This window comes from Chiloscyllium plagiosum, chromosome 16 (assembly GCF_004010195.1).
Source record: "Chiloscyllium plagiosum isolate BGI_BamShark_2017 chromosome 16, ASM401019v2, whole genome shotgun sequence".
In the NCBI taxonomy this organism is placed as follows: Eukaryota; Metazoa; Chordata; class Chondrichthyes; order Orectolobiformes; family Hemiscylliidae; genus Chiloscyllium; species Chiloscyllium plagiosum.
The window spans coordinates 25,405,540-25,419,526 of NC_057725.1; the positions used below are offsets into that span (position 1 = coordinate 25,405,540).

General features: G+C 45.1%; 1 protein-coding gene across 5 annotated transcripts in view; it reads left to right on the top strand.

Moving 5' to 3' along the window:
• mpped2a (metallophosphoesterase domain containing 2a) overlaps positions 1–13,987 on the top strand; it is a 184,535-nt gene that overhangs the window by 154,611 nt on the left and 15,937 nt on the right. For all 5 annotated transcript variants that reach the window (XM_043705579.1, XM_043705583.1, XM_043705582.1 and 2 more), the window contains exon 5: positions 9,819–9,934. In XM_043705579.1, coding sequence (XP_043561514.1) covers positions 9,819–9,934 — 116 coding nt within the window. The remainder of the gene's footprint in view (positions 1–9,818; positions 9,935–13,987) is intronic.

Here is a 13,987-nt window from a genome sequence, read left to right on the forward strand (position 1 = left end):
AGTCCTACCTTGTTCTCTGCTTTGTCCCTGCCTGCCCTGACTGTTTAACTCAGTTTTCTCAACTGTACTAGTCTCACATTGATCTCTTTCCTCACTATCTCCCTGGGTTCCCCCCACCACCACCACCCGCCACCCTCACCTTACTAGTTTAAATCCTCCCAAGTAGCTCTAGCCAGTATATTAGTCCCCTTCCAAATCAGGAGAAATTCATCCTTCTTATACAGGACACTTCTACCCCAGAAGAGATTCAATGATCCAAAAATGTGAATCCTTCTCCCATACACCAGCTCTTCAGCCATGCATTCATTTTAGATTAGATTACAGTATGGAAACAGGCCCTTCAGCCCAACAAGTCCACACCGACCCGCCGAAGCGCAACCCACCCATATCCCTACATTTACCCCTTACCAAACACTACGGGCAATTTAGCCTGGCCAATTCACCTTACCTGCACATCTTTGGACTGTGGGAGGAAACCGGAGCACCCGGAGGAAACCCACGCAGACACGGGGAGAATGTGCAAACTCCACACAGTCAGTCACCTGAGGCGGGAATTGAACCCGGGTCTCTGGCGCTGTGAGGCAGCAGTGCTAACCACTGTGCCACCGTGCCGCCCATCTGCTCTATTCTCCGATTCCTACCCTCACCAGGTCATAGTACCAGGAATAATCCAGATATTACTGCTCTCGAGGACCTCCTTTTTAAATTCCTGCCTAACTTCCTACATTCTCCCTTCAGAATCTCATCCTTTTCCCTTTCTATGTCGTTAATTCCAATGTGTACAATGACTGCCTGCTGGGTCCCTCTCCCCTTTGAGAAAAGTGCTATTGGTTTGATCTTTTATCCCAAAGTTCCAAAACAATGCAACAGTGTTTACAGTGTACAGTAATTGCTGCTCCTGGAATTCAAGGAAATCACCTCCAACACCGAAAATACCTCAGAAAAGGAGCAGCCCTAACAACCACAATTTTTTTTTCTGTCCTCTATTTTGGATTACCTAGAATCCAAGAAGTGAGTGAGAATTTTTCAATAATTTCAATGTAAATAACCATTCATTCCCTTTTTGAGCCAAAGTGTGAAAGTGGAGGTATTATGAATTGATTAATTTACCACCCACACCACGGTGAAAGCCAGCCACATTGTCTGCCAATCAGTGCATTAAGAGCTAACCAGCAAGCTTCTTAGCCTATCACAGCCCATGACAGTGGCATCCTTGCTGGCCAGTCAGAGGCCTGCAGCATCCAGTCATAAAAACCCTTTGTTGAGGCCTACTCTCCAGGAAGTCCAACAGCAAGAAGTTAGAACATTTTCTTTTGCTTCTTGTGAGATGGGAAGTCATGGAGCGAGGACATTCAGCGAATCCAAGCCAAGGGCAGGGAGGTCACTGGCTTCCAGAGGTCACCCTTTGCCTCCCCTGGCCTCAACCTTGCCTCCAATTACCCCCAACTGAACCAAATAGAAGCCATCCCAACTTCTACTCAAACTGGCAGGTATGTTTCCCTGGTTACCCAATTTCACACAACCAGATTCATTGGACAGGTGATGATATGAGACCCCAAAGTGGCTATTAATTGATCACTTAAGGGCCTTAATTGCTGGTAAGCTGAGAAAGGCCTGAGTGGAGCTTCTGGTCCAGCACAGAAGGGGCAAGAAGTGGGAAAGAATCTCTCCACGTCCAGTTCACCCTATTATTTCCCCTTCTTGCTACCTCTATCTCACTTCATGCAAAGAAGGCAACATTACAACCTTATTTTCCATGTGTTTTTGGAGTGATGGTGGTTGGAAGCTGCTGGAACTGACGTGAATTTGCTGCAACAGCTGAAAGGATGTAAACTGTCTGGCTCCGCAGTTGGGGGGCGTGGTCTCCTCATTCCCCTCCTCGTTGTGAAATCTCACCACCTTTTGTAATCCCCTCTACAAAAACTCGGCAATTATTTCATTCTGACCTCTTCGTTACAGTTTGTCTTCAGCTCGTGGCCCACAAATTTGAGAATTCCTTTCCTAAGTTTTTTTTTCTTGCCTCTCTACCTCACTCCTCTTTGAATCAGATGCTGTTCAAAGCTGAACTCTTTGACCAAGCTTTGGGTCATTTGCTTGCCATCTCCTTATGCGACTTAGTGTCATAATTATTTTTATAATGTCCTTGTAAAAGCACCTCAGGATATTTTAATAACGTAATAACACCATAAATAAATGTGAGTGTTAGGGGTTTCAGGTACATAGTTCCTTGAAAGTTGTATTACAAGTAGACAGGCTGGTGAAGAAGGCATTAGCATCCTTGCCTTCATTGCTGAGACCATTAGGTCTAGGAGTCGGGACATAACGTTGCAGTCATACAGGATGTTGGTTAGACCACTCTGGAGTACTGTGTACAGTTCTGGTTGCTCTGCTATAGGAAGGATATTATTAAATTGGAGAGGGTTCAGAAAAGATTTGGAGGACTACAGGGTTTGAGTTATCAGGAGAGGATGGGAATATTTTCACTGGAATGTAGGAGGTTGAGAGGTAAACTGATAGAGGTTTATTAATAAAGTGAAGTAAAGGGCACAAATAAAATGAATCACAAAGGTCTTTTCCCTAGGCTAGGGGAGTTCAGAATTGCAGGGCATAATTTTAAGGCTGCCAGAGGAAGTGGTAGAGGTGGGTACAGTTGCAATATTGTTAAGACATTTGGACAGGTACACAAACAGGAAAGGTTCAGAGGAACATGGGCTAAAGAAAACTTGGTTGGCAATTGACGAGGTGGACTGAAGGGTCTGTTACCGTGCTGAATGATTCTATAAGTACTGACGGCTCTGGGGAATTACTTACCGAAAGCAGTTTATGGCTTACCAAGGACTGAATGGCTGCTGAGCAACCAGTCTTGAGGAGCATTGGAGGGGTCAAAACAGATGGTGGCTCACATCCCAGGACCCCATGCATCCAGGTGATGATGTGTAAAATAAATGCAAAGTTAAAGATCACACAACACCAGGTTATAGTCCAGCAGGTTTAATTGGAAGCACACTAGCTTTCGGAGCACCGCTCCTTCATCAGGTGATTGTGGAGGGCGCAATTGTAAGGCACAGGATTTATAGCAAAAGTTTACAGTGTGATGTAACTGAAATTATACATTGAAAAATACCTTGATTGTTTGTGGAGTCTTTCATCTGTTCGAATACCATGATAGTTTCACTTCTTTCATGTGTAATTCACAAAACTTTTTTTTAAAAAGTTGCATTCTCAGGTTAACTGTAATAATTGGTGTTAGCTAGACAATATGTTGAAGGTGTTAGCCCCCTGTGTTCTCTGTCTGTGCCATACTGTTTAGACTGATTTTAATCTAAAAAGTGAGATAACAGAGTCTTACATAAATTCATGCAGTTTTTGAGCAAAGTACAATGTAACTCTGCAAGTACAAATTCACCCCACAAACGTATATGTATATGTGTGCATGTGGGTCTTTGTGTGTGTGTGTCTGTCTGTCAGGGTTGGGGGGTTGTGAATATGAGAGAGAGTGTATATGTGTGAGTATGTGAGTGTAGCGCTGAAAATGTGTTGCTGGAAAAGCGCAGCAGGTCAGGCAGCATCCAGGGAACAGGAGAATCGACGTTTCGGGCATAAGCCCTTCTTCAGCCCTTTTGCCCAAAACGTCGATTCTCCTGTTCCCTGGATGCTGCCTGACCTGCTGCGCTTTTCCAGCAACACATTTCAGCTCTGATCTCCAGCATCTGCAGACCTCACTTTCTCCTCCAGTATGTGAGTGTAGAATGTCTTCAATCTGTGAGGGGGTGCATGTGTGAGTGTGGGAGTGTGTGTGTCTCTGGGGTGGGAGGTTGTGAGTGTCTGAGAGAGAGTGTATATGTGTGTGTGAGTGTAGAGTGGTCTAAGTCTCTGAGAGAATGCGTGTGGGAGTGTGCGTGTCTGTGTGTATGTGTGACCGTGTGTATGTATGTGTATAGGAGTGCCTGTGCATGTGTGTCCGTGTGTGTAGGAGTGTCCATGTGTGTAGGAGTGTGTGTGTGTGTGTGTGTATAGTGCAATGGTGGTCACCTGTAATGTGACATGAACCCAAGGTCCCAGTTGAGGCCCTCCCTATGGGTACGGAACTTAGCTATCAGTCTCTGCTCGGCCCCTTTTCGCTGCTGCCTGTCCTGACGTCCACCTTGGAGGATGGTCCAAAGTCAAATCTCCTGGATTGCTGAAGTGTTCCTCAACTGGGAGGGAACACTCCTCTCTGTAGTGTGGTGCCCATTCATCCGTTGTCGTAGCCTTTGCTCGGTTTCCCCAATGTACCATGCCTCGGGACCCTTGCCTGCAACGTATGAGATAGACAACGTTAGCTGAGTCATATGAGTACCTGCCACGTACATGATGGGAGGTGTCCCCATGCGTAATCGTGGTATCCATGTCCACACTCTGACACGTCTTGCAGCACCTACCGTGACAGGGTTGTATGGGGTTGTCCTGAGAGCCGGGCAGCTTGCTACCAACAATGATCAGTTTGAGTTTTGGCGGTTGTTTTAAGGCAAGTAGTGGAGGTGTGGGGAAAGTCTTGGCGAGTCTTCCACATACAGGAAGGGCTTATGCCCGAAACGTTGATTCTCCTGTTCCTTGGATGCTGCCTGACCTGCTGCGCTTTTCCAGCAACACATTTTCAGCTCTGATCTCCAGCATCTGCAGTCCTCACTTTCTCCATTAGGTGGATTGGCCATGCTAAATTACCCATAGTGCAGGCTAGGTGGATTAGCCATGGGAAATGTAGGGTTATGGCGATAAGGGGATTGGGTCTGGGTGGGATGCTCTTCGGTAGGTTGGCGTGGACTCGATGGGCTGAATGGCCTGCTTCCACACTGTAGGGATTTTATGTACTGTACGCTTTAATCATACCCCTGCCTCTGCCTCTGCTTTGTTACCTAAATGGGTTCAAATTACTGAAGAGCTGGAGACTTCGCAAGTTGCCGGAGTTGAGTCTGAGGAAACTGGAGGTTTTACCTGCAACTTCTGATGCTGAGCAAATTTTAATGTTAGAGGTTTGCAGTAGAATGAGGCACTGTCACGGTGATTGGGTTTTTCATATTGTTTTTTTGCTGCACTGTGATGATGAGGAACTTGTTTCGACAGAACGAGACGAGAAATATAAATGCATTTGTCCCACGTTTCTCTCAAAAAAAAACCTCAAAGCCTTTCACCAGCAGCATAGGGAAGGAATGTGAAGAAAATACATCAAAGGAGCAGTCAGACAGTGTTTTATATTTTAGCAAGCTTTTTTGAATTTGAAGAGGAAGTCAGCTAGGCAAAGAACTTTTGGAGGAAATGCCAAGAGGGAAGGAAAGAATTAGTAAGCATGACAGCTATCACTAGCCTAGAATTATGCCTGGGCATTGCTTTATTTGACAAGGAGATATGTTCAACCAATTTACAAAGAGCAGGAGTTGGCCATTCGGTCCCTCAAGACTGCTCTGTCACTTGATAAAATCATGGCGTGTCAAATTGTAATCACAAATCCACAATCTAGCCTATCCTTGATCAGCTTTCACCCCTCGCTTAGCAAGAACCTAACTACCTCAGCTTTAACGTATGACAATTTGAGAAAAAAGAATGGCACGGTAACACATGGGCAGCACGGTGGCACAGTGGTTAGCACTGCTGCCTCACATCACCAAAGACCCGAGTTCAATTCCGCCTCAGGCGACTGTCTGTGTGGAGTTTGCACATTCTCCCCGTGTCTGCGTGGGTTTCCTCCGTGTGCTCCAGTTTCCTCCCACAGTCCAAAAATGTGCAGGTTAGGTGAATTGGCCATGCTAAATTGCCCGTAGTGTTAGGTGAGGGGGTAAATGTAGGGGAATGGGTCTGGGTGGATTAGATTACTTACAGTGTGGAAACAGGCCCTCCGGCCCAACAAGTCCACACCGACCCGCCGAAGCGCAACCCACCCATACCCCTACATTTACCCCTTCAACTAACACTACGGGCAATTTAGCATGGCCAATTCACCTGACCTGCACATCTTTGGACTGTGGGAGGAAACCGGAGCACCTGGAGGAAACCCACGCAGACACAGGGAGAATGTGCAAACTTCACACAGTCAGTTACCTGAGGCGGGAATCGAACCCAGGTCTCTGGCGCTGTGAGGCAGCAGTGCTTGCCACTGTGTCACCCACAGTTGCTCTTCGGAGGGTCGGTGTGAACTTGTTGGGCTGAAGGGCCTGTTTCCACACTGTAAGTATTCTAGTCTAATCATAAATGCCTCATCTTTGTTTTAACTGAGCAGCACCTTTATTTTTAGATCCCCAGTTCTCCAATGAGCAAGCATCATTTTCACATCTACTATATGAAGACTCCTCAGGATCTTATATGTTTCAATCAAGTCACCTCTTACTCCAGCAGATGCCTGCCCAACTGTCCAACCTTTCTTCATATAACAGCCCAAACATTCCAGGTATCAGTCCCTGTAACACAAATGCATCTCTCCAGCTAGCAGGCCTATTCGGAGCCCAGCCTGCCAATGAGTCTCACTGCTTCATGATGCTGAAAACCCACTGGAAAGTCACAGTCGGATACCTCAAGTTTACAGCGAGCAGAATGTGTGAAGCTATACAGGAAGAGCCTTGGTGTAGTCAAAATTGGACGTAACTAAAGCATGGCTGAGAGTTAAAAGGCTATATTTGAGGTAGAGGTAGATGGTCTTGGTAATGTAAAGGATATGGGATAGTAAGCCAAGCTCAGGACCACACACATACATGTATCCACACACATGCACATGCATATAGACAGACAGACAGACAAACAGGCACGCACTGCACACACACACGTTCACACACTCTCACGTATACACACACATGAAAATGCTTCTTAAATTACAACAGTGGCAACTGCAAATGTACATAATTGATCCTAAAGCACGTTAATCGTCCTAAAGTCATAAAAGGCATTCTGTAAGTGTAAGTTAGTTCCTTATTTTAAAATAGTTTTTTATTGATGCTTCTATCTGGATCATCATTCTTCTTTAGAGGAAGACAGATTCAGCCTTTCAAATCTGTGAAGTTAACATGTAAAACTGACTGAGGAGGACCAATTGTAATTGTAAAGGTGATGTTGGTTGATCTTAGCACAAAGAGAGTGAATTGGTGCTGTGTTTGTATACATTTTATTTTGAGATGATATCAATTGCTGTAACAGAAAATTATCAAGTGGATTCAAGAACTCATGAAGATTTTGTTCTGATTTCCAAATCGTATTGAGCAAATGTACTTTATTTGCTGCGGATGCTGGCAATTGAAATAAAAACAGAACGTTCCAGAAGTGTTCAGGCAGCATTTGTGAAGAGAGAAATGCAATTAAGATTTTAAGTTTTATTGGAACAGCTGAGTATTTCCAGAATTTTGTTTTATTCACTGCTGAGCCTGGCTGGCCAACATGAGAATGTGGTGGTGAGCTGCCTTCTTGAACTGCATTCTTTTTATGTTTACTTCAGATTTCCAGCATTTCAAAGCATTTTGCTTTGACTTAACTTTCTTCTTTGGAAATTTGTGATTGATTATTGACACAGAGAGGTCAAACATGTTCTACCTGAAGGTACAGTCACAATGCTGTAATATTAGTCTTTTCTGTTCGAAAGCCATTTCCCGGCATCAATGTTCCCTCCGCACAAAGCATTGAGTTAATGCTGCATAATGGGGCACAGAAAGGAAAGCATTCGCTGCCGTTATTTCTCTGAACACTGAAGGTATGTTGCAAAAATGCTTTAATCCTTCAGGAGGATGGTGCTTTTTCTGACAGAAAAGTTACAACTGGAGGGAATGTGAAAAAATGAACAACTTAGATGTTATGTTTAAACATTTGAAAGTAGAATTCTTATTCCAGAGTAGGTATGTGGTTGGAATAGTCTCTGTGTGTATATGGTTAATTGGAGGTTTGGGATCATTAATCTGTGTTTGCACGCATTTGATAGTGGCACTGTAGGGAAGAGGTAGTATTGTTATCTGGGTAGGTAGCATAACAAATATATTGTCACCTGTGGACACTGAAACATATGGGGAATGAACAGGGGTGTGGGGGGAGGTGGTGAGAGAAGACTTGGCTTATGTGAAGAGAAAGAGAAGTCTAAACTCATGGAACATTCTGTGGTTCTTGAGCCAATCAGGTTTCTACCACAGCATTTTCTGATATTTGCACTTCCAGATCAACTTCCTCATATTGATAAGTTTTTATTGTTTTGACAGTAGATTTCTCAGTAAGAAGCAAACTTTTGAGAAAGCATGTGCCAGATGTGTAAAAAGAATAATAATCTGGTGCATCTTCAATGGCTGCAGGCTGCTTTGGGCATTATAAATTGAGAACTGCAGGCAGTTCCTGGGTTGTGAATGGGTTTTGTTCTGGAGTGCGTTCGTAAGTCAGTTTGTATTCCAGTCGGAACACAGTGCAGACACCGTAAAGCAGCCATACATAGGTACAGGAAATGTTTGTATATCAGGTCTTTATAATTCTACACCTGTATGGGATTGTGCCCATAAGTGCAAACATTCGGGAGTTGGATTTTTGTAAATTGAGCAGCCCCTGTAGTGTTTAGCAAGGAGAGCTATTGAAGTGGAATATTCAAAACAGTTTGATATGTGAGGAAATTTCAGAAAGCAATCCAGCTGGCTTTGGCTGGGCCATCAGAAACCAAAAGGTCACTCATAAGACCAAGAAAAGGTCACCAGCAACACCTTGCCCCTATCCAGTTGGACCTGTAATTCATCTATAAAAATGCCTTTGGCTGCATTCCTTAATACCTCTTTAACAGTTGAAAATCCATGGCCATAATATTCCAGACTTGTTGTGAACCCTGTCCTCAGGACCAGTGTGGGTCTTAAGTTCATGCATGGGATGGGCAAGTGGTCAGCAGTGGTAGTTCTCTTTTCCCCCACCCCTAGGTTAGAGGGCTGCCTCTCCTTAATGCTGGTGCTGTCAGAGGGACAGCAGGGTTACAATCTCAGTAGCCCAATCAGTAGAGCTGACCACAGCTGAGACTGCAAGCAAAATAAGGGGGCAGATGCAAATTGACAGGTCTTTGAAACAGAGGCGAAAAACTTGGGTCACAGAGGGTAGCCATTGCCGCTAGGAAACACTCCCTTGGCCACAGCTTCTGGAAACCAAGGCTCCCCACCCAGTCTAACAGGAAGACTCAGTGAGGCCAGCTCCATGCAGTTGGACACACAGACACATTCTCTCACACATACTGTGTCCCTCTGTCTCTCACATGCACGCGCACTCTCACACCAACACACTCACTCACTCACTCACTCACACTCTCTCTCACTCTCTCTCACTCTCTCTCACTCTCTCTCACTCTCACATACACTCTCACACAGGCACACACACCCCTACCTGCCTGCCATGTAGTCAGTGGAATGTCCAGCAGCCTGAAACAATGACCAGTTGATTGGTGATTTAATTATGGAGATTGTCTGACTAGTTCCTGTTGCTAGACTACTCTTCCCAAGGCTTGAAAAATGGCCCAGGACTTAGATTTAGAACCCACCCCACGTGGCCCCCTGGCATTCTGCCAGTCTCACATCCCTCACCAGAACTGCGCGCCAATAGACACGTCACATCTTGGCCAATGTATCTCAATGTCCTGACCTGTCTGAGCTCTGTCTGACTCAGTTATAATGTGAGGTCAGTCGTGTGAGCCAACATTGGCTGTAAAACGCCTGGGCTCCTCCTAATATTTCATCCCTCAGCATCTTTCAGAAGTGACTGAGGATCACAGCTCGAACCTTAGCTTTACGCACAGCTTGGTGATCATGTAAATATCTCTCAGCAGCTCTGACTCCATTTGCTCTGTGTTTCAGGACACCGTGGTTTAATGGCTGGGGCTTCAACTTGCCCAGAGGCCAGTCTTTGCTGGACAAGTGGAATCTAATTCCAGAGGGAATCGATATTCTCATGACACATGGACCACCATTGGGTAAGTGGTGAAAGCTCCTTTTTTTATTTTAAACTTCACAAGTAACTCAGTGGGCAGCACTTGTACCTCACCTTCAGAAGTTTGTGGGTTCAGTTGCCACCCCAGTGGCCTGAGCACCTGACCCAGCTGTGTTTGCCCAATACGGTGCTGAGAGAGTGCTGCACTGTCAGGGATGCCATCTGCAAGTGAGACATTTAAATGAGATCATGTCTGCATTCTCAGAGCTTAAAAATGTGTTGCTGGAAAAGTGCAGCAGGTCAGGCAGCATCAAAGGAGAAGGAGAATCGATGTTTCGGGCATAAGGGCTTATGCCCGAAACGTCGACTTTCCCTCTCCTTTGATGCTGCCTGACCTTTTGCGCTTTTCCAGCAACACATTGTTAAGCTCTGATCCCCAGCATCTGTAGTCCTCACTTTCTCCTCTGCATTCTCAGGTAAAGTACAAGATCCCAAGGGAGCTGAGTTTCTTCCTGAAACAACATCACTGAAACAGATCATCATAGAATCCCTACAGTGTGGAAGCAGACCATTCGGCCCATTGACTCACACTGACACTCTGAAGGACATCCCACCCAGACTCTCAGCCCTCACTTATCCCATCCCTGTAACCCTGCTTTTCCCATGGCTAATCCACCTAGCCTGCATATCCCTGGACACTATGAGCAATTTAGCATGGCCGATCCACCTAACCTGCTTATCATTGGACTATGGGAGGCAACTGTAGGAAGCCAACGCAGACACAGGGAGAATATGCAAACTCCACACAGACAGTCGCCCAAGGGTGGAATCGAACCCGGGTCCCTGGCACTGTGAGACAGCAGTGCTAACCACTGAGCCATTGTGCCGCCCTCATCAGATTTACTCATTATTATCATATTGTACATTTAATGTGAAATACTGGAAATCTGAAATAAAAACTGATAGTGTTGGAGAAACTCAGCAAGTCCGGCAGTATTTGCGGAGAGAGAAGTATCATTTCAGACTCAAAACGTTAACTTCATTTCTATCTCCAGAGATGCTGCAAGACCTGCTGGGTTTCTCAAGCACTTCCTGTGTGTGTGATTTTAACCTTATTGGTGTTTGCTCGCTGAAGGAATTGCCTTTAAAATTAAGTGAGGTCACCTACGAAACATGAGCACAGAGATCTGTGCACAGGGAGAAGCCAGAGACAAGCGACCAGACTGTTTATTTAATGCAGTGATGACACATAACATAATATGAGCATTGCACATGCTCAGATGCAGCCAGAGTCGTCACCTGATCAAAACAGGACAGCCTGCAGGAAGTGACTGCAATGATTATGTCACTGCATTTCATGCACTGTAATATCATCAGCCACGCATGTGCCACTTGCAAGAGTCTTGGGTCCCAGCTGGAGTAGGACAGACTGCAAACTGTCTCCATGAGGAGACCAGCAGCATCTGCAATCACCCTCTCCACCATGTCATCCCCTGTCCCAGGAGATGCTCTGTGTGTTCACTTCCACACACCCACATCTCCCAGTGCCTCCCCGTAATTCACCACAAGTGCAGTTGTCCACATCACTCCCACTTCCACCGTGCCCTTTTCCTCTAGTATCTCTGTGACATCAGGTCATCACCGTTTGTGCCACCTTCTCGTGGCTTTAACATAAATGCATCAGTTATTATGTGGGTTATTTGGGGAATGACTGTCGCACATACATGTTCCACACAGTAATGTGCTGATGACTGTATAATCTGCATTAAGGATAAATATCAAACAGGACACCAGGGAGAATCTTGCTGTTCTCTGAAGCAAAGCCATGGGCTCTTTACATCTTACTGAGAGAGAAGGGAGCCTCTCAATTTGACATCTCAGCAAAGAGGTTTCGCCTCAGATATTGCAGCATTCCCTCAGTCGTACAGCAGAAACATTAGCTCAATTGGACTTGAACCCACAACCTCTTCTCAGAAACAGGAGTGCGACCCACCGAATCACACTGATATGTGATGTGTGAAAATAGATTAATTTCTCCATGTAAACCTCAGTCACAGTCCATAACCAGCAACAAAATGACACCCAAAGAAATCACCCAATTGAAGGCATGTATATCTGTGACTTCTTGACGTAATGCTCATTTTTCATTTGAAAGCAGAGAGGTTAGACTCTATTTTTGTTCTTCTTGATGATCTTCAATGTTCTCCAGCCACCTATATCAAAGAGATTGGTTTGACACATGCCAGCCGCTCTGCCCTGTCTATGGGCACATGCCTGTCACTCTGCCCCATGTGATTGGCAGATTGATATATTAGCAGGCCCAATCGACACTTGATAGTTTACTTTCATTTAGTAGACAGGCTGCTCCTTTTTGGAGTCGAGCGTGTGGTGCTGGAAAAGCACAGCAGGTCAGGCAGCATCCAAGGAGCAGCAATATTGACGTTTCGGCCAAAAGCCTTTCCTTGACTCTAATCTCCAGCATCTGCAGCCCTCACTTACGCCTTGCTTATTTTTGAAGGTGAGTTAGGGAAGGATGGGGGCATATTGGGCTGGCCTGCTACCTCTTTTACATACATCCACGGCAAAAACACTCGGTAAGGGCATCTTCTAGCCAGGCCAATGTTAGAAAAATCCAGGACAGATTTTCTGTGCAGGCTTGACGTTTTTTCAAAAAATCCCATTCATGAAAGTGCAGTCAAAATTTTCTTTTTAAATCTCAATGCCTAATCTCTTATAAAAGCACACATCAAGGTGAGCGAATCCTTGAACAAGCTCTTTAACCTGTCAATCAAACTGTGGATTTAGAGATCGTTCTTAAGGAGATACGTTTTGCCAAACATTTATAAAGAGCCTTTGGGAAAATGTCAACAAAAAAAATTTTGAATCCGTGGCAACTTATCAATCAAAACTATGCATTGGAGGTTTTTTTTCATCTGTCTGACACCTGTAGCCTGTTCCTGTTTTCATTTTTAAAGGACTGTTGACTTAAGTAATGTCAAATGGTGACCATCAAACAGACTTTACTGGCCCTTCAAGAGTGTTTACATCTTGTGTTTACATACGGTTACAGACTCCTGGCTCCCACACTGCAGGTTAAGTCTTGTCAATAGTGAAAGTAGGATCTGTTTGAACATGGCGGGCACAGTGGCTCATGTAGTTAGCACTGCTGCCTCACAACATCAGGGTCTCAGGTTCAATTCCAGCCTTGAGCTTGCACACTCTCCCCGTGTCTGCATGGGTTTCCTCCGGGTGCTCTGGTTTCCTCCCACAATCCAAAGATGTGCATGTCAGGTGAATTGGCCATGCTAAATTACCCATAGTGTTAGGTGCATTAGTCAGAGGGAAATGGAACTGGGTGGGTTACTCTTCGGAGGGTCGGTGTGGACTGGTTGGGCTGAAGGGCCTTTTTCCACACTGTAGGGAATTTAATCTAATCATAGCATTGTGGTGAAATTGCTGTGCTGAGTTTGATTTCCCTCATACATGAAACATTCTGCGCCCAAACAAAGAAATGGCAGAAGAATTGAATTGGTACTTCAGATCTGTGTTTACTGGGGAAGACACAAGCAATCTCCCTGAGGTAACAGTGGCTGAAGGACCTGAACTGAAGGGAATTTATATTTGCCAGGAATTGGTGTTGGAGAGACTGTTAGGTCTGAAGGTTGATAAGTCCCCGGGGCCTGATGGTCTACATCCCAAGGTACTTGAAGGAGGTGGCTCGAGAAATCGTGGATGCATTGGTGATTATTTTCCAGAGTTCGATAGATTCGGGATCAGTTCCTGCGGATTGGAGGGTGGCTAATGTTGCACCACTTTTTAAGAAAGGTGGGAGAGAGAAAGCAGGAAATTATAGACCAGTTAATACCTCAGTGGTGGGAAAGATGCTGGAGTCTATTATAAAGGATGAAATTACGACACACCTGGATAGTAGTAACAGGATAGGTCAGAGTCAGCATGGATTTATGAAGGGGAAATCATGCTTGACTAATCTTCTGGAATTTTTTGAGGATGTAACTCTGAAGATGGACGAGGGAGATCCAGTAGATGTAGTGTACCTGGGCTTTCAGAAAGCTTTTGATAAAGTCCCACATAGGAG